Here is a 22,445-nt window from a genome sequence, read left to right as displayed (position 1 = left end):
AATTGCTCTTCGGCCTGGTCCATTTTATGTATCTGTTGCTTTTCCTCTTCAGTGGCTACTGAGCTTTACAGGATTATGCACATAAACTAATGGCCCCAGGCTTCTTTGAATAAATGCGGGGTTTTGGAGGGGGGGGCGGTTGTGTGTTTTTAAGCTATCTCTGTTTTCTAATAATGGTTATTTTCGTGGTTCAGGTCTTGGTCACCTCCCTTTGTGTGTGCTGGCCTGGGACATGAGATTGCAGTGCATGCTACAGTCATGCATGTGGAGAGTGAGGGCCTCTTACAAGAACTGGGTAATGGGCTCTGCTTCCTGTTTCTCTGCCTTTTCCCATTTTAAAACGTTACCTAGTCGTCACCTTAAGTAAGGACCCAGCTTCTGCCTATTGGCTGATAGAGATGTTTCTTTGTCTTGCAAGCGGTACTGCCTGCTTGAGAACAGCTCTGTGCCAGCAGCTGCGTGGTGTCTTGTGTGTGCATTTGCAGGTTAGATGCATTTTGCTCTTTTATAAAAATAATTGGAAAACGAAAGGGCCTGCCTGGAGGTCTCAGCAGTGTCCTTGTGACAGGGAATGATCAGGATATGAACCTGTAACCTTGCGGGGTTAGGTTGTGCTCACTGCTTGTGTTGGTTGACTTTGTTCAGTGCTCAATGAAATAAGTAGAATGAAACGGAATTAAGTATGGCAAATGTATAATAAACCTTATAGATATATATAAAAGGTGAGGTATAAGTAGAGGGTTTATAATACTTTCCTGTGCTCTGACTTGAGAATTGGGAAAAAACCTAAAAACTCATGTTTAATTAGTATGTATATAGCTGTTTACTGTGTCCTTTAGAGATATTAATCAATTATTCAAAATTCTTGAGTTCTTCTTGACTTGGAGCTGGAGGGGGGTTGTGGGTCCAGACTGAGGGTTGGGGGAGGAACCTAGTGCAGCACCTGCAGGTGTGTTCCTTGCCTGATGGTGGAGGTCATTGTCTGACCAATATAAACGTTCGCCTCTGCTTGAGGGTTGTCTCCGTGCATCATGAGAAGGAGAATCATGTCAGTGAAAGGAGAATCATGGAAAAATGCTCTGCCTTCCGTTTTTGGTGTTTTGTTTTTTTTTAAAAAAACAACATTCATCTTTTAAGTGGAAGAGCTTTTGTTTGTGTGGGGTTCTAGCCCATGATATTTACTACATTAGAACTTAAAGCAGACATTTAAAACATTTATGTATGCACTCAAAACAAAGATCATTGCATGTTAATGTAAATAATGCTTTTATGGAAAAGAACTTTCCCCAAACAGGAATTAGTGAGAAGAGTGTTGCTGTTTTACATGTTTGCAAATTTGCATATCTGGCTTAATCGAAGACAGCTGGATTCTCTCTCTGCTTCTGCCTTCAATCTGTTGTCACATAATTACATGCTGCCTCGGGAAGAACTCCGCTGTACACCTGAGGGAGAATGGCCGGGAAATTGGCAAATCCCGCCTTATTATGAAAACCGTTTTCATCTCTACTATGAATTTTTACTTTTTAATTGAGATATAACTTGCATACAGCAAGTCTGCAAATTTTAAATGTGTAGTTTGATAACTTTTTACAAATGTCTGCAGAACTACCATTCAGGATCAACATAGACAATCTCTAGCACCCCGGAAGGCTCCCTCATACCTCCTCCCCCCACCCCCAAAAAGAAAACCACCCCCCAGTATTCTGACCTCCATCTTTCAGTGAGTTAGTTATGCCCATTTAAGAACTTTATATAAAAGGAATAACAGTATGCACCTTTGAGTCTCGCTTCTTTTACCCGACATATGCTTGATTATTTTTTTTCTTTTGCATTACTGTGTAGTCATTGAATGAAATATACCATGGCTTACGTCTCCATTTTATTGTTACAGACATTTGGATTGTTGGTGTTTTTACCAATTTTAAAAAGTGTGACCATGATTATTTTAGTCCATGTCTGTCGATGGTGGTCTTTGCTATACACGCAGAAGTGGAATTGCTGGGTTATAGGGTATATGAGTATTTAGCTTTAATAGATACCAGATTTCCCAAGGCACTGGTTGTACCAATTTAGAATCCCACCAGCAGTGTCACTCAGGTTACTCTTCCTCATCATCACTTCCCATTGTTAGTCTTTTTAACTTTAGCCATTTTGATGGAGATTTAAGAATTTCTAATTGTGGCTTAAATATTTATTTGCCTGTAGAAGTTTATAATCTTTTAATATGTTTATTGGTCTTACTGATACTTAACTCTTGCTTACCTATAAAATTTTAAGTTTGACCAGCAGACAGCTTTAAGCCTTGTAGCACAAAATCACTAGTTGAGTGAATTTTTTGAAAGAAGGTATTTTTAAAAATGAACTTAATCACCCAGCCGGTATGCTCAGTGGATTGAGTGTCATCCCATGTTCGATTCCCAGTCAGGGCACACGCCAGGGTTGTGGGCTCCATCCCCGGTAGGGGCAGTGCAGGAGGCAGCCAATTGATGTTTCCATCTTTCTCCCTCTCCCTCCCTCTCTCAAAATCAGTAAAAAATGGTTGTCTTCCTTATGATGATCAATTTCTTCCCACATCAGATTTTTTTTTTAAAAAACCTTAATCTATTTAGTAACAAGGGAGATTAAACATCCTGTTAATTAAAAAACTTTGGCTTTAGAATATGTCTGGAAAGATCTTTTCTCTTGAGAGATTCAATACTTAAGACTGAAAAACAGCCTTCAGATGTATACCAGGAAGACAACAAGGATTTGGAGAAAAAGGATCCCTTGTTGGCGGAAATGTAAATTGGTGCAGCCACTATGGAAAACACTATGGAGGTTTCTCAACAAATTAAAGTAGAACTACCATATGATTCAGTAATTCCACTTCTGGGTGTTTATTGGAAGAAAACGAAAACACTAACTCACAAAGATCTATGCAAATGTCCAACTAATGAATGCATAAAAATGTGTACCATACAACGGAATACTTTATGACAATAAAAAGAAATGCTGCAGCTTGCATGGACCTCACAAATAATGATGCTAGGTGAAAGAAGCCAGTCACAAAAGATTCCATGTTATATGACGCCATTTATAGGAAATGTCCAGAATAGACAAGTCTCTAAAGAGAAAAACGAGGTTAAATTAGGACTGGAGTGAGGGAGGAGGGACTGGGGCGTGATTGATGCTAATGGATATGGGGTTGCTTTTTGGGCTGATGAAAATGTTCTAAAATGGATTGTGCTAATTGTACAACTCTGAATAAAGTACAATCAAGTGAATTGTACACATTATGGGTGATTCATATGGTAAGTGAATTGTATCTCAAGGCTGTTATTTTTAAATTATTATATGTAACATTTAATATCCTGAAGATAATCTCATTGACTAAAAGGAATTTCTAATTCTTTGGTTTCAAACCTCTTCAAAGTCTTTACATTTGTGACTTAATCTAACTGGAGAATTGGGTAAAAAGAGGACCCCCTTGGAAGCACATTGGAAATGGTGATTATTGATCATCTGTCTTGCATAAATGTTGACTCTAAATGAAATGAGGTCTTTGTTTTCAGTGTATTGGATCAGCATTTCATGATTGGATTGGTGACGTCTATAAGTGAACTAATTGTGATAAAGATTGGTAAGAACTATTAATGGATAACTTCGTTGTTCTGTCATTTTACAAGGAGGAAACTGATGAGTAAGCGTATCTTCTGTGGCATTTGGTATGTGATTGTGTCAAATGTTTTAAGTCACCATTGCTCACTTATTAGGTTGATTTGTTTTAGGGACTGAAACTTGCTGGGACCTCACCGTTCAGAAGGATTTGATGAATGAATGTTTAAGTAAAAGGTATAGCTTCCTCTTGAAAAGCAATCCAGGTGTATATACACTAGGTGCTTTAAAGGATTATAGTGTAGAAAGTTGTGAATATTAACTTTCTGTTCAGGGGCAGAACTATAACAATAATTGGTGGGTATTAGTGACAAGGGAAGTAAACTTTGATTCCCAGGAGGGAAGATCTCCCTGCTGACTTCGTGGGCTTCACAATGCTGTGACCGAAAATGTTCAGGGGGAGATGGCATGTTGAAATTCCTACATTTGGAGCATTTAATTTCCAAATTTTAATAGTCTTTGTGCACCCGTCTCCTTTTCCTTGCAAGGTTTTATCTTTCACAGTATCTCTTCGTTGTTGTTTTTTGTGCTCAAGTGTTTTCTTTTAAAAACTAGTGTTTTGTTTTCATTTTTATATTAAACATTAGTACACGTGATTTGTCCTTGTGCACTCGGAATGTATATGTTCTGCTCTTTAGTAGAGTGTTCTAAGTGTTAAAATCTCTTGTTTTTAGTTTGTAATTGAGGTGTAATTGACATAGCATTATTAGTTTCAGGTGTACAATGTAATCATTTGATATTCATATATATTGCAGAATGATCAGCACCATGAGTACAGTTAAAATCCATTATTATATATTGTTAAAAATTATTTTCCTTGTAATGAGAACTTTCAAGGTCCATTTTCCTAACTACTTTCTTCCCCCATGTTTTTATTGATTTGAGAGAGAGAGAGAGAGAGAGAGAGAGAGAGAGAGAGAGAGAGAAACATTGATGGGATGCCTCCTGTATGCACTGCGACCAGGGATCGAACCCACAACCTGGGTATGTGCCCTGACCTGGAATTGAACCAGTGACCTTTTGGTGCACGGGACGACGCTCAACCAACTGAGCCACATAGGCCAGGGCTTCCTAGCTACTTTGAAATATGTCAGACAATACTATTAACTACTAGAGGCTCGGTGCACGAAATTGATGCTGGGTAAGGTCCCTAGGCCTGGCCGGTGATCAGGGCTGATTGGGGCCTTCCACCAGCCAGCCAGGGCCTTCCTTCATTCCCTGCCGCCCCCTGGTGGTCAGCACATGTCAGAGTGAGTGATCGAACTCCTGCGGGGACACTTTGCATATTAGCCATACATATATATAGTAACCAGGCTGTACATTACATCCTATGACTGACTTATTTTATAACTGGAAATTTGTACCTTTTGACCACCTTTGCCCATTTTGTCCATGAGGCAATCACCAATCTTTTCTCTCTATACCATGAGCTTGGGGTTTTATGTTTTCATTTTAGATTCCATATATAAGTGAGATCTTAAAGTATTTCTTTTTCTGGTGGACTTATTTCACTTAATGCCTTCATGGTCCATCCATGTTGTTGCAAATTTAAGATTTCCCTTTTATTTTTAGCTGTTAAGTTGTATGAGTTCGTTAACCCCTTATCAGATATATGATCTGTAAATATTTTCTCCGGTTAAGTTGCCTTTTCATTTTGTTGCCGTTGCTGTGCAGAAACATTTTAGTTTGATGTAGTCCCATTTCTTGTTAATCTTTTGCTTAGTTCTATCCATTAGAAAAGTGGGACATTGTAGTCTTTAGTTATTGTTGAATTGTCTATTTCTTTTCATATATTTTAAGGCTCTGTTATGTTGCGCCTATATACTTATAATTGTTCTATCTCCTGATAAATGGGCCCTTTTATCGTAGACTATTCCTCTTTATCTTGAGCAGTCCTTTTGTCTACAGTCAATTTTACTTTTCTAAATGAGTAGCCACTCTGGCTTTCTTATGGTTGCTGTTTTGCATGATGCTTATTTTTCAACCAATTTGTATCCTTGGCTCCAAAATCTGTCTCCTGTTGACATTATGTGATTGGATCTTCCTTCTTCAATTCCAGCCTGTCTCTTCATTGTGATTGGGCCCACTCACATTTCATGTCATTACTGACATAGAGTATCCCCCCCTTATCCACAGGGGATACACCCCCAGACACCTGAAACCACCAATTATATCCCAAACCCTCTATGCACTACGGATCTCATTGTAGCTGTTGGATTTGCGTTTCCCGAAGGCTAATTAATGATTGGGAGCATCTTTTCGTGTGCTTTTGGCCCATTTCTGTATCTTTGGAGAAACGCCTCTTCGGATTCTTTGCCTATTTTTAAATTGGATTGTCTTTTTATTAGAGTTGTAAGAATTCTTTTATGTTTCAGATACAAGTCCCTTATTAGATTCATGACTTAGAATTTGTTTCTCCCATTCTGTGGGTTGTTTTTTCATTGCCTTGACTTACATTTGTGTATAGTTTATCATAATAATGTGGTAAGAATGATGAGTCCTGTGCTGATGATAATGTTATTGGGGTGGGAAAACGTGCTGGTGGAGTTGGAAAATCAGGCCTTTTCTCCAGCAAAGGCTACGTTTGAACATTGCTGTGGACTCTGTTGTTGGAAGTAATTTGCTGCAGTTCAAAGTCCGGTGTGTGAAAGCTCCCCTCTCTTTTGAACAGTAGTTCTTGAGCATTTTCTGTATATGCCCCATCTCTTAGGAATACAGCTGTTGTGTTCTAGAAGAAAAGAAGAAAAGTCTGTGGTTACATAGCCATTAACGAGGACTTAGAATACTTACAATGCGAAAATCATAAGTGAAAAGTCCAGTTTTAGAAAAAGTGCTTCTGCATTAAAAGCATTTTGCTAGAGTTCCTCTTCAAGGTGGGGGTGTGAGGAGAGAAATGGAAGTTTCTTCCTGATTTTTCAGCATCATCAGTGCATGGCCTGGGAGTTCACGGTGGACACCCTGGAGCTTGTGCTGTCGGGTTAGAGCCCTGGCTCTTCCCCTGTGACCGCCTAGTTGTCTGCCCAGTTTCTTTACTCCTGAAATGGGGCTCATTATAGGCTATTCTGAGGGTTAAATAAACTTGTGCATGTAACTCGCTTGGAATAGAGCCTCACACGAAGTAAGCACTCACGTTAGCGGTTATAATTGCCCTTAATAAGAAAAACTGTATTGAAAAGTATTGGAATTGGGGACTGAGTGAGTGTTGGGAAAAGAAGTTATGGCTGAGTGTGAATGCCCTTGAATCCTAGTGCTTACATAACAGGTGGAGAGGAGGGAGCGGGCGCTGTTTCAGAGGTTGACAGTGTTGGGAGTGGAGACCAGCTGGGCTGCTGTTCACATTGGAGTCCGACCTGGAGGGGTGGGCATGGGAGTGGAAAAGATAACACTGATGCCCACTGGTGCCAATGGGAAGGGGTTTGACCCACGCCAGCCCCCCATTTTAATGTGAGCACCTGCTTGTGTGCCAGTGAGGCCTGGCATTCAGTGAGGAGCAGAGTTCAGGGAGAGATTCTAGCCTATAAGGACCATTTGAGCAGAGAGAGAGAATAATAACCGGGGAGGGGAAGAGCCTTCCTTGTCCGGGGGGGAGGGGGGGTCTCTGATATTAAGGATTTGCCATTGAAAGCTGCTGGAGAAAGCCAGTTCAGCAAAGTGTAAAATAACTAGTAAGTGTCTCGCTTATTTCAAAGAAAGAATGCCAGCCTAGTGGCTCAGTCAGTTGGAACATCGTCCCCTACACCAGAAGGTTGTGAGTTCGAGTCTTGGTCAGGAGGCAGATGGTTGATGTTTCTCAGACCTCTCCCTCCCTTCCCCCCTCTCTCCTCCTCCTTTTCTCTCTCTCTCCCCCCCCTTAAGAAAACAAACATAATGGCAATCTTGATCCAGGTAGAAGGTGATGTTTTTCCCATTTTGGAGATGTTGAGATGCTAAGTTTGAATATGAAAAGATGCTGTGTTCTCCAGGCAGCCTGATCTTGCCATTTGGATTAAATGGCATTTATTAAGATATGTAGCAGTAGTAGTCTTGCATAACTTAGTTATATTATATCTTTGATAATTTTTTTCAGATACTCAAAATCGTACACAGTACTTATAAAAATGGGAAGGAAAATTACATTTTAAAAATTTATTGTGTGCTTGGTGTTTGCAAAATGCCTTTATTAAAATAATTCTCCCGGCATTTTTGCGGATAACATTATCTCAGTTGGAAAGACCTGGAAAAATTGTGAGTGTTTCTTACTGGCCTTTAAGATAGGCAGCTTGTGAGGGGCAGAGGTAGGGTTTTGAACAAGAGTTGTGTTTGCGTCCAGAAATCAGTTTTAATGGATTCAGTATTTTTAAAGCTCCTCAGATGATTTTACAGAATTGACAAATTTCTTATTCTTTTTTTTTTTAATATGTTTTATTGACTTTTTACAGAGAGGAAGGGAGAGGGATAGAGAGCTAAAAACATTGATGAGAGAGAAACATTGATCAGCTGCCTCCTGCACACTTCCTACTTACTGGGAATGTGCCCGCAACCAAGGCAAATGCCCCTGGCCGGAATAGAACCCGGGACCCTTCAGTCCGCAGGCCGACGCTCTATCCACTGACCCAAACCGGTTAGGGCCAAATTTCTTATTCTTAAGTCCCCCCCAAGCTAGCCTAGGGAGGGAAAAGACCGGGTGGGCCTGGTGGCAGTCAGTGTGATCGGTCAGAGCATTGATGATCCGGAGGTCAGACCTTACTCTCCCTCCACCAGATGTTCATGTCCACGAAGCTTTGCATGGGATCTTATGGGCGTGAATCTTCAAACCATCCACAGCCTTCAGTTAAGACCAACGGGCAGAACAGTGTTGGTAGCTTAGACACAGCAGTTGATGAGAGGGATGGCGGAAGTGAAAGGGGAGACAGTCTTTTTAAGGTTTTTAGAGAGAGGAGAGGGCAGAGCTTGATTTTTTTCAGGAAGGACTCCAGCATATGTGTGGGCTAAGGAAAAGGCCTGCGGGAGAAGATGAGGGGGTGCTGGGTACCGCCCACTGGGGGGAGTGTACAGGGCCATTTTGAGGCCAGGTTGGGGAACAAAAGGAAGAGATGGGAGCAGATTGCAGTAGAGAAGGATGGAGTTCCGCTGGTTAGCTGATGTTTGGAGTGGCAAGAAAAATGTTCAAATAAATTGCCGGCGGACCAGAATAGCTAAAGATAGGCGAGTTTCTTCAGGCTTTTCAGATCATCTATGTCACATAACTTCTTGTAATGCAGGGTGTATCAAAATGGGAAACAAAAGCGAGAGGTTGCTCAATCATGTCATCTTTTGTTTTTCCACTTCACATATGACAGCTTTTTCTGTCTGCCCTTAACCTCATCAGCACTTAAAATTTTTTTCTGTTGACAAGTGAAACAAAATCTTGTTAGAACCCCATCTCTGGGTTGGGTAATTACATTTAATTTTGAGGCTTAAATGTTAGGCTGTTCTGGGGTAAGTGGGGAGTGTTGGCTGCTTTACTTATAGCAATATATACCTATAACCAATCAGCTGCAGTTCTCAATCTATTGGCACATTAGAATCAATTACTGGGGTCGGTTTTTTGTTAGTTAACCCTCGCCTGAGGATATCTCTCCTATGGATTTCTAGGGGGGGGGGGAGAAGAAAGAGCAAGAGAAACATCTATGTGCTATTATAATCCATTCCATCTGGAGAGGGGCTTGGACGTCAGTGCTTCTTAAAGCCCCGCAGATGATTTTCCTGTGCAGCCAAGGATGAGACCTTTGGCCTAGAATTGTGGAGCTGGTGGGGGTCCATGACCCTATAATTTGGTCATGCTGCGGGAGTTCCTGAGGGCAGGACCTGGCCCACAGTGGAGTGTCGTGGTCACTTGGCAGTCGGCCACTTCACAGATGCAGTTGCATTGGAGTAATAGTATAGAGCAGTGATGGCGAACCTATGACACGCATGTCAGAGGTGACACGCGAACTCATTTTTTTGGTTGATTTTTCTTTGTTAAATGGCATTTAAATATATAAAATAAATGTCATAAATATAAGTCTGTGTTTTACTATGGTGGCAAAGATCAAAAAATTTCTATATGTGACACGGCACCAGAGTTAAGTTAGGGTTTTTCAAAATGCTGACACGCCGAGCTCAAAAGGTTCGCCATCACTGGTCTAGAGGTTGAACCTTGAAAGAAAAGGTCCCCAAAAGTTTTGAAGTTTGTGTTAAAACCATGGGTAAGCTTGTTTAAAAACCACTTGGTGCCATTGATGATGCTAGCTGTGCAGTGCTTCCTGAAAAGTTTTTAAAAATGAGGTTTTATCACCCTTGTCTGTCTTAAGTGTACACATTTTTGCAGGCATTTAAGGCATTAGTAAATGGAGGACAGTTACGTTTCCTTGATATGACAGCTGATGTCCTGTCACCAGTTTGTTAAGTTGGATATAGTATTCATGAAACTGGAGCTTTTCACTTTGCCCTCTCATTTCTGTAACTACCTTCTCCTGGCTGATGTCACTGGTCATATTAAGTGTGAACAGTTCCTTAGTGCATGTATTTTCTATCTAAAACAAATGTTCCTTTTTTTCTCTTCTGCTTGTAGGTTATGCAATGGTCTGTGCAGGATGGTTTATTCTTGAATTGGAGCTTCCGAAGACTGACAGATGCTGGTACTTCTTCTATAAGTGGACTCTAATTTCTTTTCTCAAGACAACTACATAAGCAGACAAAATTGCAAAGATCTGCCCTGTGTCGAGTATGACAGCCACGACTCGTGGCTCTCCGGTAGGAGGGAATGACAACCAGGGCCAGGCTCCTGATGGCCAGTCTCAGCCGCCCCTCCAGCAGAATCAGGTAGGACTTTGAGGAGGCTCATCAAAGTTACATTGGTATGTCTACTGGTACCGTGGGATACTTAACGAATGGACCATGTTCTGAAGAATTTGTAAAACAACCATAAACCATTTTTAGAAAAGTCAATGTTTGCTGTCTCTCACAGGAACAAGAAAGCTCGGGTATTGTAGATGGTGACACTTGAGTATGTAGTCCTTTTTCTGTGAGTCGTTAAAATTAAGTATTTAAAGCCATGTGTCAATTCTGGAGGAATGCAAGAAGTCATCCAGCCCTATGACCCCGGGTAACTGATATAATAGATTAGGCATTCTCTAGTCAAGTGTAATCAAACAGAGCTGCGCAAGCCCTAGCCGGTATGGCTCAGTGGATAGAGCGTCAGCCTGCGGACTGAAGAGTCCCAGGTTCAATTCCGGTCAAGGGCACATACCTCGGTTGTGGGCTCCATCCTCAGTAGGGGGCGTGTGGGAGGCAGCTGATTGATGATTCCCTCTCATCATTGATGTTTCTCTCTCTCTCTGAAATCAATAAAAATATATTTTAAAAAGAAGGAAGGAAAAGAGCTGTACCTCCACCTTCCTCTCTCCCTGCCATTTTAAAGAAGTGAGCAGGTCATGTTTTAATATTTTTCCAAATAAATGTATCAACTTTATTTCTCTTTCTCTCCAGTCCCCACTTTTAAGACATAAAAGCACTGAAGGCCGTGGTCACAGGTCTTGGACAGAGTTAAGTCTTTCCTGTGTCATGAATTTGTTAGCCAGTATTCAGGTTTCTTTAAACATAGTCTAAGGTTGGGTGCCAAAGATTTCTATTTTTAAACCAGGAGCTAGTAGTGAAGTTTGAGTATCTTTTGATCCCTTTTGTTCCAAGCTTCATACCTGTGTTGTGCATGGATTCCTAATGTCTTTTGCAATGTTTATGGCTTTCGTGGCTTTAAACAAAATTAAATCTCTATTCTAGCCTTATATTTATTTAAGGTGTTATTTCTTTTTAAATTTTTTTTATTGATTTCAGAGAGAAAGGGAGAGGGAGAGAGAGATAGAAACATTAATGATGAGAGAGAATCATGGATTGGCTGCCTCCTGCACGCCCCCTACTGGGAATCGAGCCCACAACCTAGGTATGTGCCCTTGAACGGAATTGAACCCGGGACTCTTCAGTCTGCAGACCGACGCTCTATCCACTGAGCCAAACCAGCTAGGGCTAAGGTGTTCTTGATAATTCTTAGAGCTCTTGGGTTTCAATTTATTATTATGTGGTATTCCATTTAATATTATGCATCTACATTATGTTCTCTTCTAATCTTTGCAGTTCGGAAAGTGATGATTTAAACAACAAAGGAACAAAATAAATTACATTCTTATCTATCGAGTCCCTCTTTCATTTTCTTATTCTCTACTTTTTAATGTTAGAATTTTAGTTTCGGTATTTCACAAGATTTGACACTGTTGGACCCAGAAGAAGGAACTATAGCATTAATCACTTCCCAGCTTAAAGCTTTCTTTTGGGATATGCTTTTACATATTGGCGTTGAAGGACTTGCTAAAATCCATCAGGTTCTTTTCACTTCACATGTAATATTTTTTTAAAGGGTGTTCCCTCCGGGGGAATTTTAGGCCCCGGTGTGTAGGAACGCTTGATGGCACATGAAATAGCCCTGGCAAAGGCACTGGCTGAGCAAGCTTGGGTGCTGCTGGGTGGTGCGCTTTTCCGGGATGGAATTGGGCAATGCACATGCAGATCAGTAGCACTAGGAGATCGTTCTACTGTTGTAGTAGTTCTATGTCCAGGATCCTATCCTAAGGAATGATTGAAGTTCAACACAAAGATGGATGTATAAGAAGATTCATTGCAGCTCTGTTTATCTTAGCAAATAAAAGTTGCAAAATACTAACTATCCTTTCATTTGTTTAATTCATTTAATACGATATGGCATTAAACTTTTTATAAACGATTCTTAATGATGTGTAGGAAAATGCCCAAATGTCAAATGGAAAGACACAGGCTTAATTAAGCAGGTATCATCCTAATTTTATTCAAACTGTATACATATGTAGGCGGGGGTGTTTTTTGCTCATAGAACAAAGATTGGAAGGAAATAATTTTAAATGTTATTGGTGCTTATCTGTTGTTCCATTACAGGTATTTTGTTATTTTTGTCTTTATAATTTCTGTGAGCATGTATATAGGGATGTGTAAAAGTAGGTTTACAGTTGTGAGTACCTGAAAGTTTATTATTTATAATATATATACCAGGGGGAAGGGGCTTTTAAAAAATAATAAGCCAGCGTTCCTAAGAATGAAGGTCCTAAAACTTTATTAGGTTGTGAAAGTATGCACAGCTGAAATAGGGTGAAGAGAAAGATGAACTAGAAAGGAAGAATGAAAGAATAAAATTAGCCACATCAGGTGAAAATGATGTGATTTATTCAGAAACCACAATCATGAAGTTTTCATAGTTTCTGGAGAATGATCTGAGACTAGGGAAAGTATAGAATAAAGTTGTTTTTTTTTCTCCAAATTAAAAAATAAGTTATAAGTCAAAACTTTTAAATCTGTAAAATGTGACGTTTTCTGTTTGTGTAATAAAGTCTGTCATGGTGGGAAGTGTAAGCAGAACAGCAGTCTACATTGTGATTAAGAACACAAACTGCAGAATGAGATCTGGGTTCAAATCCTGACCACAGAGTTGGAGCTTTGTAACCTTGGGCTAATTCATGATGGTCTGAGTGTGTCTTTCCATCTGTTAAATGGCAGACTACTTCCTTAGGCTGTTGAGAATTAAATGAAATTCTTTTAAAGCATAGCCTGAAACCTAATATGTATGTCATTTCCCCCAATCAGTATTGGTGTTTGAATTCTTAGATGTACATATGTTATAGAAAGCTAAATCTGGAATTGTTGATTTTTAAGACGCCATCGCCTGATTCCTCCAATGAAAATTCCCCGGCAACTCCCCCAGATGAGCAAGGTCAGGGTGATGCTCCCCCACAGCTGGAAGAGGAGGAGCCTGCGTTCCCGCATACGGACCTCGCCAAGTTGGATGACATGATCAATAGGTGAGTTGCTTTGGTTTGGCTTTGAGTGTGTGATACTCTCAGCATAGTGAGGGGTAGTGGATAGAAAAAGAGAAAGCGTGGACAGGCTACCATAGTCACCACACTGCCTCCTTAATAGCCTGGCATTGTCAAGTCATTGTCAAGTACTTAAAATCTGTGGTTCTTAATGGATTTTAAAAATGAAAGGGCGCTGTGCCAATAGTTTTCAGATTGCTCGCAACCAGAGCTGGTATGCTTCTGCAGGAGAGCTGTGTGTGTGATTCCCTTTGAGATTTTATGAAGTTTTTTTCCTTACTGGCATGGTGGTTGCACGGCTGCTGGATGACTTGAATGATTTTTGCATGGCTCTGAGGTAAACCAGGTCATAGAGAGATCCTAGCTGGTCGGGCCTCCGCTGGCACCAGAGACAGCGCCGCCAGGATGCTGCCTACATCCTTTGCTGCGTCCTGGTTTGAGGGAGGCAGCGGGTTGGGTACCTGTAGAAGCGGATGAGTGAATTTGGAGACTCCCCTCCCACTTAGCCTTCAGGAAAAGTTGACAAAGTGATGAATTAAAGCAGAAATCAATCATTGCCTCCGAATTTTGTTCTTTGTGAGGAAATTGAAAACAACTAAGCAGTGACTCATCATAATGTCTTCTAATCTGAATCCTGAAAGAGGACTTTCCCACGAACTCTAACAATAGCTTATCCACTTAATTGACATTTGATTATGACAGTAGGTTTATATTCTATTAAAATAATTTTATTTCTCCCTCTCATCGCTGTATCTTCTGTTTGACAGTTCCTTAAAAGCGTTCAAAAACAAGTCTCACAGCGCAGATACCTTGCCAACCTTGTTTCAGTATTTTACTGTTATTTGAATATTAGTATTTTCATGATGACGTATTATAACTAGTAGCTCATTTATAGTGCACTAATCAACATCTTTTTATATTTTTCAAACTCAATAGGCCTCGGTGGGTGGTCCCAGTGTTGCCGAAAGGGGAATTAGAAATGCTTTTGGAAGCTGCTATTGATCTTAGTAAAAAAGGTGAGTTCCGGTATTGGTACGCTCTGCATAGTATGCGCTGCTACATAGCCTTTCACTCCATCGCTGAGCACTTGACTTTTCCTCTTTCACACCTAACAATGTTTTCTTGACATGGCTTGTGATATATGCCTAGAGCAGCGGTTCTCAACCCCTTTGGCGGTTGAACGACCCTTTCACCGGGGTCCCCTAAGACCATCCTGTATATCAGATATTTACATGACGATTCATAACAGTAACAACATGACAGTGATGAAGTAGCAACGAAAATAATTTTATGGTTGGGTCACAACATGAGGAACTGTATTTAAAGGGCCAGAAGGTTGAGAACCACTGGCCTAGAGCAAGGGTTCATGTCCTTTGGACAGCCTTAAGGGTGTTTGTAAACTTTCTGAAGTTATACATAAAATCTGTGTACATGCATATTTAAAGCAGACTGCCTAGCTTACATGGTTTTTTATTTAATACATAGGAAAAGTTTGATTTTTCTCTAAAAAACTTGAAAGATGAGGTCAGTTTTTTTATTTTTGTCAATAAGCCAAGAAAAAGGCATCTGGTCTATTTATTCTATCATCTAGAAGTAAATACTTAATGTTGGAATTAATCTTTATCCCCAATGACTTTGGTCTACTTCAGGTGCAGTTGAATTCTCCTTAGCAAAGGACTACTATTGTAGCATTCTCTATTCACTTTTTTAGGGATTGGAAATTAAAGGGCAGTTAGAGTTTTAGAAATAAATATGTTTTTATTGATTTCAGAGAGAAGGAAGAGGGAGAGAGAGAAGCATCAATAATGAGAGAGAATCATGGATCAGCTGCCTCCTGCACACCCCACACTGGGGCTCTAGCCTGCCACTTGGGCATGTGCCCTGACTGGGCATCAAACTGTGACCTCCTGATTCATAGGTTGATGATCAACCACTGAGCAACACTGTCCAGTCGGACAGTTACATTTCAGTTCCTGAAATAGGGTAGCCATGGATATGTTCTAGTTGTGAGTAGGTATAAATAACTGAAGTGGTATTTATACCACTGAGTAGGTATAAATAATTGTAAAAAGCAATGAAAACGCATGATCAGATTTCAATTATTTTCCACTGCCTCAAGTATTTTATGTGCATTTGCACATTTATTTATCAATTCAAATTTTTAGAGACTTCTGTCCTTGACATGATCTAGGCACTGGGCATGTATCTTCCCCACCTCTATATTTCTTTTCTGGGACTATCTTTTGTCATTTCTTTTATATAATTAAAATCCTAAAGCTGTAATCGGCCTTTGCTAGCTGTCAGCGAGTAGTTTATAATTACTACCTTTTATTGTATAATTAGGCATCATAAAACAACCAGAGAAATATTTTGTTTACATTAATTGTTTTCCCCTTTTCCTTAGGCCTTGATGTTAAAAGTGAAGCATGTCAGCGATTCTTTCGAGATGGGCTCACAATATCCTTCACTAAAATCCTTACAGATGAGGCAGTGAGTGGCTGGAAGTTTGAAATTCACGTGAGTCTTGCATTTTGACTTTAAAAAATTCAGATTTATGAAGTGATATTTGTATTTTTCATTCATACACACACACACACGTATTTGGATATATATATATTTGATCCTTTGGTTGAATTAAAAAGGTTTGAAAATGCAGAAGTTTGAGAATGCTTTTTATAAATTATAATTTCTATTGACGGAAGTGTGGTCATTTAGAATGAGTATGAGCTTTAGATTTAGGAAACTTGGGTTTAATCTGCGACCTTAGGCAAATCACCGCATTTCATTGACATGATGATGCTCTTAGTTGTGAGGTGCACTGCTCATTTCTTATGTGCTACTAAGGGAGAAACATACCCAAGATAGGGATCTAATACCTGGGACACTAGGTTAGTGCAGAGAAATCAACCCATCATACAGAGACAGCAAAGAAACCTACATGCCTCAACCTTGGCATGTGACAGAGGTGAAAACGGAAAATTTAAACCACAAGCCGCTATTCAAACATATTTGTAGTCTTGAATTCAAATCGTAGTTGTGGCACAAAAAACCTCTCCAGTGGAGAATTGAAAGCATTCTCAGGTGTCACCAAGTGACTGGCGAAAGCACACAAGCCCTCTGTGGACACCTTCAGTCTAGCAAAATGCACTGTAACTATAGACCTGGAAACTTGGCAGGTGCTGGCACATTTTCGCCTTGAGGCTTAGCAAATCTCCACCTTGGATAATTGCTGTATTGTTTCCATTTTAGAATTGCTGCCTCTAGTATATAAATTCCAAAGAGAAAAACAGTGGTAATTTGCATCTTGTCTGTGGACATACAGCATTGCCTTCTTCGTTTTCTAAGCCGTTCCAAATGGCTTTTGAAACTAGGTACTATGTAAATTATAAAGTAGATGCAAATTTGTCTTTTGATATGTCCGTTTGATCCCAATATTAGTGAAATGTCCAAATGATCAATATAGAAGAATGGAAAGAGCATTACAACATAATTAATGAAAATCAGAAAGTATTTGTTTGGAATTGCAATGTTTTGATGTTGTGAATCACCTTTCCCCCATATCTATAACAGAGGTGTATTATCAATAACACTCATCGCCTGGTGGAACTATGTGTGGCCAAGTTGTCCCAAGACTGGTTTCCACTTCTAGAACTTCTCTCCATGGCCTTAAATCCTCATTGCAAGTTCCATATCTACAATGGTACCCGTCCGTGCGAATCCATGTCTTCAAGTGTTCAGTTGGCTGAAGATGAACTCTTCGCTCGTTCTCCAGACCCTCGCTCACCAAAAGTGTGTGGTTTGTTATTTTCACAATTCCCTGTTACAGTTGCTTTGCTGTGCCACAAAATTTTAAGCGATTGAACCTCCTAGCAACATAGGGAAGAATAATGTAATATTGCTCTTAAAGAGGTCTGCATTATTTTGTGTTTGGGGATTTCTTTTTCTGCTTTATTGAGGTATAATTGACAAAATAGCTTTGGACTGGATTTTTTTAAGCTTTCACTATGTAGTTAGTCCCCATTGTTCTGCCCAGCCTCTTGGGAAATCGTGCTGATTTGGGTTAGTATAAAGCAAACCGTATTTTTCCTTTTAAATATACTCTGACCAAGGCTACAATTATGTCCAAGATTTCGACCCCAAGATCAAGTATATCCTGTAAGTGTCTAATGTGTCATAAAAGTAAAGTTACAGAAATGATAAATGAAAGCAAAAAGAGTAAAACATCAATATCAATGAAATAGTATACATAAATGCAATTACGTAAAAGTTCTGATGTAAATTTTTTATATCGGCATAAATGGTGTATACTCTAAAATATATCCCTAACTGTATAATTCTTATGTAAATATTATATAATTAACAATATATTTTTAATTTTTAGACATTAGGGAGACATTTTTAATATTGTGGGCCCTATAAATAGAAAAAAACAGCCAGGAAAATTTCAATTTATGCATGTGATGGTGGGTTTATTCTGTTAGAAGTGAAAGTGGTCACAAGGTGTTGAATTTAGAGCTGAGGTTTTCTGATACTTCCCAAGGCTCATATTATTGCCACTTCCGGCTTATTTGTGCTTGAGCAAATCAAATTAATTTTGAAATGGTGGCAATCTCCAAAATATACCTGTATTCCTGTCTTTATTTTAGTTTATGTTTTCCTGTGTAGGTCAGTAATAATCTGTAAGAGACTCACAGGGAACAACTTAATTTAAGATGGATTCTAGTTGAAGATATTTTCTTTCTTTCAAGCCTAGCTCTTGAGTATTAATAATTACTGAGTATTCCTAATTGTTTAAACATACGTTGCAGCTGAAAACTTGGGGAGCTTATATCAGCCTAATGGTTTCATCCCGATTACTGAGGTAAAAGTACATCACATCAGTGTGTGTGTGCTTAGGGTTGCTGGATGCCAAAAGGCACCTGGTGAATTGTTTTGAATTAGCTTATAAGACCAAATAAAAAGGTAGGAAATAATGAATTTATAGAAATACGACAGTTGATTTATTAGAGATTTTCATTAATTTAGATTCTCATAAAACCACATCAGAACTACCCCGAACTCCAGCCTATTGTCTCTTTAAATTAGTTCCTTTTACTTAGCATTTTTCATTTTTGCTAGACATTGCTTTTGGTTTTTCGATTGTGGCAGAAATTATTTTGCTTAAGGCTTAGTGGAGAAACTGGCTCTTATCCTCCCCTCAACGGCTTCTAAAATGTGGCCTCTTTTAGAAGAAGGCACAGTATCAGGTCATCATGTGTACATAAATGTTTAGACACATTTGATTCTTAGATCTCTAACATTTTAATTCACTTAAGTTTCCACATGTAAGCATGCCTTTAGCTACTTAGTACATCCCCGTTGGCATTTTGAGTCGCTGCTATTTCTTTGGGAAGCAGTTGAAAGACAACCTATACTATTACATCGTGGTGCCTCTAAGATGAGAACTGAGCGCATTCCCATGAGTCAGCAAAAGCATCACCCTGCATGTTCTAGTTAGGAGAATCAGATCATACCAGGGATTGGTTACCTGTAACAAAAAATGAATTCAAACATCTTAGTTACTGAATATATCCTTTGAGCGTGTGTGTGTGTGTGTGTGTTTTTAAAGAATCTTTTATCCTCTTAGATTTTTAAAAATATGTTTTCAGATGATAAAAAGGTATTTTCATATGATGGGATTTATGAAATCAAAGTCTGGCTTCTAATTCCTGTGCGCCAGCTATATTGGTCTGAGCAGACAGCTGTGCCTTAGTCATGAACTCTGTCCGGCTACTTAGGCTTCTGTGTCTCAGCGTTACTGTGAGCATGTGCAGTATTTTGTGCTGTTGGGTTTTTTAAAGATGGTTTTACATAATAATTTTCTTTTATTGAATTTCTTGCTTCTAGTATGTTTGTCAAGAAATGACTTCAGATAGTACTTTTGCCCCTAACGGCAGGAAGTTAACTTTCTTCATTAACTGTATTGCAGGGTTGGCTAGTGGATCTCCTCAACAAATTCGGCACTTTAAATGGGTTCCAGATTTTGCATGATCGTTTTATTAGTGGATCAGCATTAAATGTTCAAATAATTGCAGCTCTTATTAAGTAAGTTGTGTTTTAAAATAAATCTTCAGTGCATTCTAGAAATTGCTCGATAAATTGAGTTTCTCTTTTCAAGTATGGTTTCTTCTTTAACTGATAACTTGGATTTTTTAAGTTAATATAAATAGTTGAGTTAAAATGAGTTTCTCTTTTCAAGTATGGTTTCTTCTTTAACTGATAACTTGGATTTTTTAAGTTAATATAAATAGTTGAGTTCAGTCCTAGTTGCTTGTAAGAAATCATGTATTACAAGAGTAATCCTTATTGCCTTTCTTATTTCAGACCATTTGGACAAAGCTACGAATTTCTCACTCTTCACACAGTGAAAAAGTACTTTCTTCCAATCATAGAAATGGTTCCACAGTTTTTAGAAAACTTAACTGATGAAGAGCTGAAAAAAGAAGCAAAGAATGAAGCCAAAAATGATGCCCTCTCAATGATTATTAAATCTTTGAAGAATTTAGCGTCAAGGGTTCCAGGACAAGAAGAAACTGTAAAAAATTTAGAAATATTTAGGTTAAAAATGATACTTAGGTAAGATATTTACCTCTTGAAACAATTATTTATTGGACACTTAGAATCATACTTACTGAGTTTCTTTTACAGATTATTGCAAATTTCTTCCTTCAATGGAAAGATGAATGCACTGAATGAGGTTAATAAGGTGATTTCTAGTGTCTCGTATTACACTCACCGGCATGGGAACCCCGAGGAGGAAGAGTGGCTCACAGCTGAACGAATGGCAGTAAGTCCTTGATTTTCCTCTCATGAATATACCCAAGGCAAAAGATAGAATAGCTCTACTCAAAGTCAGTGTTTGCATTTCAGAGAAAACTGTGAAATTGACAGGTGTTTGGACTGATTTATGACTGCTAATCCTGATAATTTTTTTTTTAAATATATTTTATTGATTTTTCACAGAGAGGAAGGGAGAGAGATAGAAAGTTAGAAACATCGATGAGAGAGAAACATCGATCAGCTGCCTCCTGCACATGCCCCACTGGGGATGTGCCTGCAACCCAGGTACATGCCCTTGACCGGAATCGAACCTGGGACCTTTCAGTCCGCAGGCCGACGCTCTATCCACTGAGCCAAACCGGTCTCGGCTAATCCTGATAATTTTTTGCAATAGCATAGTTTATTATTTGGTAACTAGAGGCCGGTGCACGAAATTTGTGCAAGGGGCTCCACCCTCGCAGCCCAGGCTTCATCTGGAAGGTCGTCTGGACAGTTGTTCTGCTGTCCAGGCTAATTAGCGTGTTAGCTCTTTATTATATAGGATGATATGAGTATCTTAGCACACCTGTGGTCAACTTACTGCTGAAATAATTATTAGCTTGTTGGGTGGGGTTGGTTGAAAAGGAGCATATAAAGATCATCTTGGAAATAGATTGGTCAGTATTTGGTACTTAAAGATTTTCAAATAGGAAATACAGTTGCTAGAATAAGATCTACATGATTTACTGTTTGTTCTTTTTAAGAACTTAAGCACTTAACATTTATATCATTTTGACATTGAAAGTTTAGGAAACCTTATTTACCATACATGTTTGTATATATGGCATTTTTCTTAACTATTGCTAAATAATACTGCTTGTAATTTTTTAAAAATTTTATTCAGTTTATTTAAACTTAAAGTGGGTGGGGGGTCAAAACAGTTCACCCATTTCTCTTATCCCCTGCCTCTTGCAACCACCCATCTGTTCTCTATGCGCTTTCTTTGGTGTGTTTATTTGTCTGGCTTATTGTACTTAACGTAAGCCCCCGGTTGTCACAAACGGCAAGGTTTCATTCTTTTTGTGTGTGTGTGTGGCTGAATAATATTCCAGTGTGTGCACCAGTTTCTTTACCCACTCCTCTATCAATGGGCACTTGGGTTGCTCCCTTATCTTGGCTATTGTACAGAACGTTGCAATGAGAGTGCAGATATCTCTGTGAGAGAAGCTCATTTCTTTGGGAAATGTGCCCTCTAGTGGGATTCCTGGATCATACGCCAGTTCTGTTTTTAACAAACCTCTGTCCTTTTTCCAAGCTGGTTGCACAAATTTACATTCCCAACCACAGTGTACAAGGGTTCCTTTTTTTCATCTCTTCACCAACACTTACTTGTTGTCTTTTCGATGATGCCACTTTTTTAAAAAATATATTTCATTGATTTTTTTACAAAGAGGGAGAGGGATAGAGAGTTAGAAACACTGATCAGCCGCCTCCTGCACGCCTCCCACCGGGGCTGTGCCCACAACCAAGGTACATGCCCTTGACCAGAATCGAACCCGGGACCCTTCAGTCCGCAGGCCGATGCTCTGTCCACTGAGCAAAACCTGCTAGGGCTCGATGATGCCACTTTCACAGGTGCGAGGTACTAGCTCATTATGGTTTTGAGTCGCATTTTCCCTGGTGACTGATGTTGAGCATCTTTTCATGGACCTGTTGGCCATCTCGATGTCATCTTTGGGGAAAACGTCTATTCAGATCTTCTGCCCATTTTTAAATTGGATTGCTTTTTTGCTATTGAGTTGTATAAGTTCTATACATATTTTGGATATTAGCTCCTTAATAGATACACGATTTGCAGTTATTTTCTCCCATCCAGTAGGTTGCCTTTTAGTTTTGTTGATGGTTTCCTTTTCTGTGTAGAAGCTTTTGTTTGATGGAGGCTTGCCTGTTTATCTTTGCTTTGGTTATAATGTAGTTTTTAAAGGAAGTATGCTGCTTTAAAAAGATGGGTCGAATCACCTTAGTGCATACTCTCTGACAGTACTGGCGAGACCTCTGTGTAAGAACTGCCCTTGTTCTCAAGGTCCCTTCTGTTTAACT

The 22,445-nt window shown here is 39.3% G+C and overlaps 1 protein-coding gene across 1 annotated transcript in view; it reads left to right on the top strand.

Moving 5' to 3' along the window:
* The window catches only part of USP9X (ubiquitin specific peptidase 9 X-linked), a 73,864-nt gene that overhangs the window by 8,199 nt on the left and 43,220 nt on the right, over window positions 1-22,445 (top strand). The window contains exons 2-9 of the mRNA XM_081081334.1: window positions 10,226-10,476; window positions 13,387-13,532; window positions 14,484-14,563; window positions 15,952-16,064; window positions 17,118-17,336; window positions 19,516-19,631; window positions 19,911-20,162; window positions 20,235-20,373. Coding sequence (XP_080937460.1) covers window positions 10,381-10,476; window positions 13,387-13,532; window positions 14,484-14,563; window positions 15,952-16,064; window positions 17,118-17,336; window positions 19,516-19,631; window positions 19,911-20,162; window positions 20,235-20,373 — 1,161 coding nt within the window. The 5' untranslated portion in view covers window positions 10,226-10,380. The remainder of the gene's footprint in view (window positions 1-10,225; window positions 10,477-13,386; window positions 13,533-14,483; window positions 14,564-15,951; window positions 16,065-17,117; window positions 17,337-19,515; window positions 19,632-19,910; window positions 20,163-20,234; window positions 20,374-22,445) is intronic.

Source organism: Myotis nattereri, assembly GCF_964212035.1.
Source record: "Myotis nattereri genome assembly, chromosome: X".
NCBI lineage: Eukaryota > Metazoa > Chordata > Mammalia > Chiroptera > Vespertilionidae > Myotis > Myotis nattereri.
The sequence above is the reverse complement of the archived record's forward strand: the minus strand, read 5'-3'. Positions and strand labels throughout refer to the sequence as shown.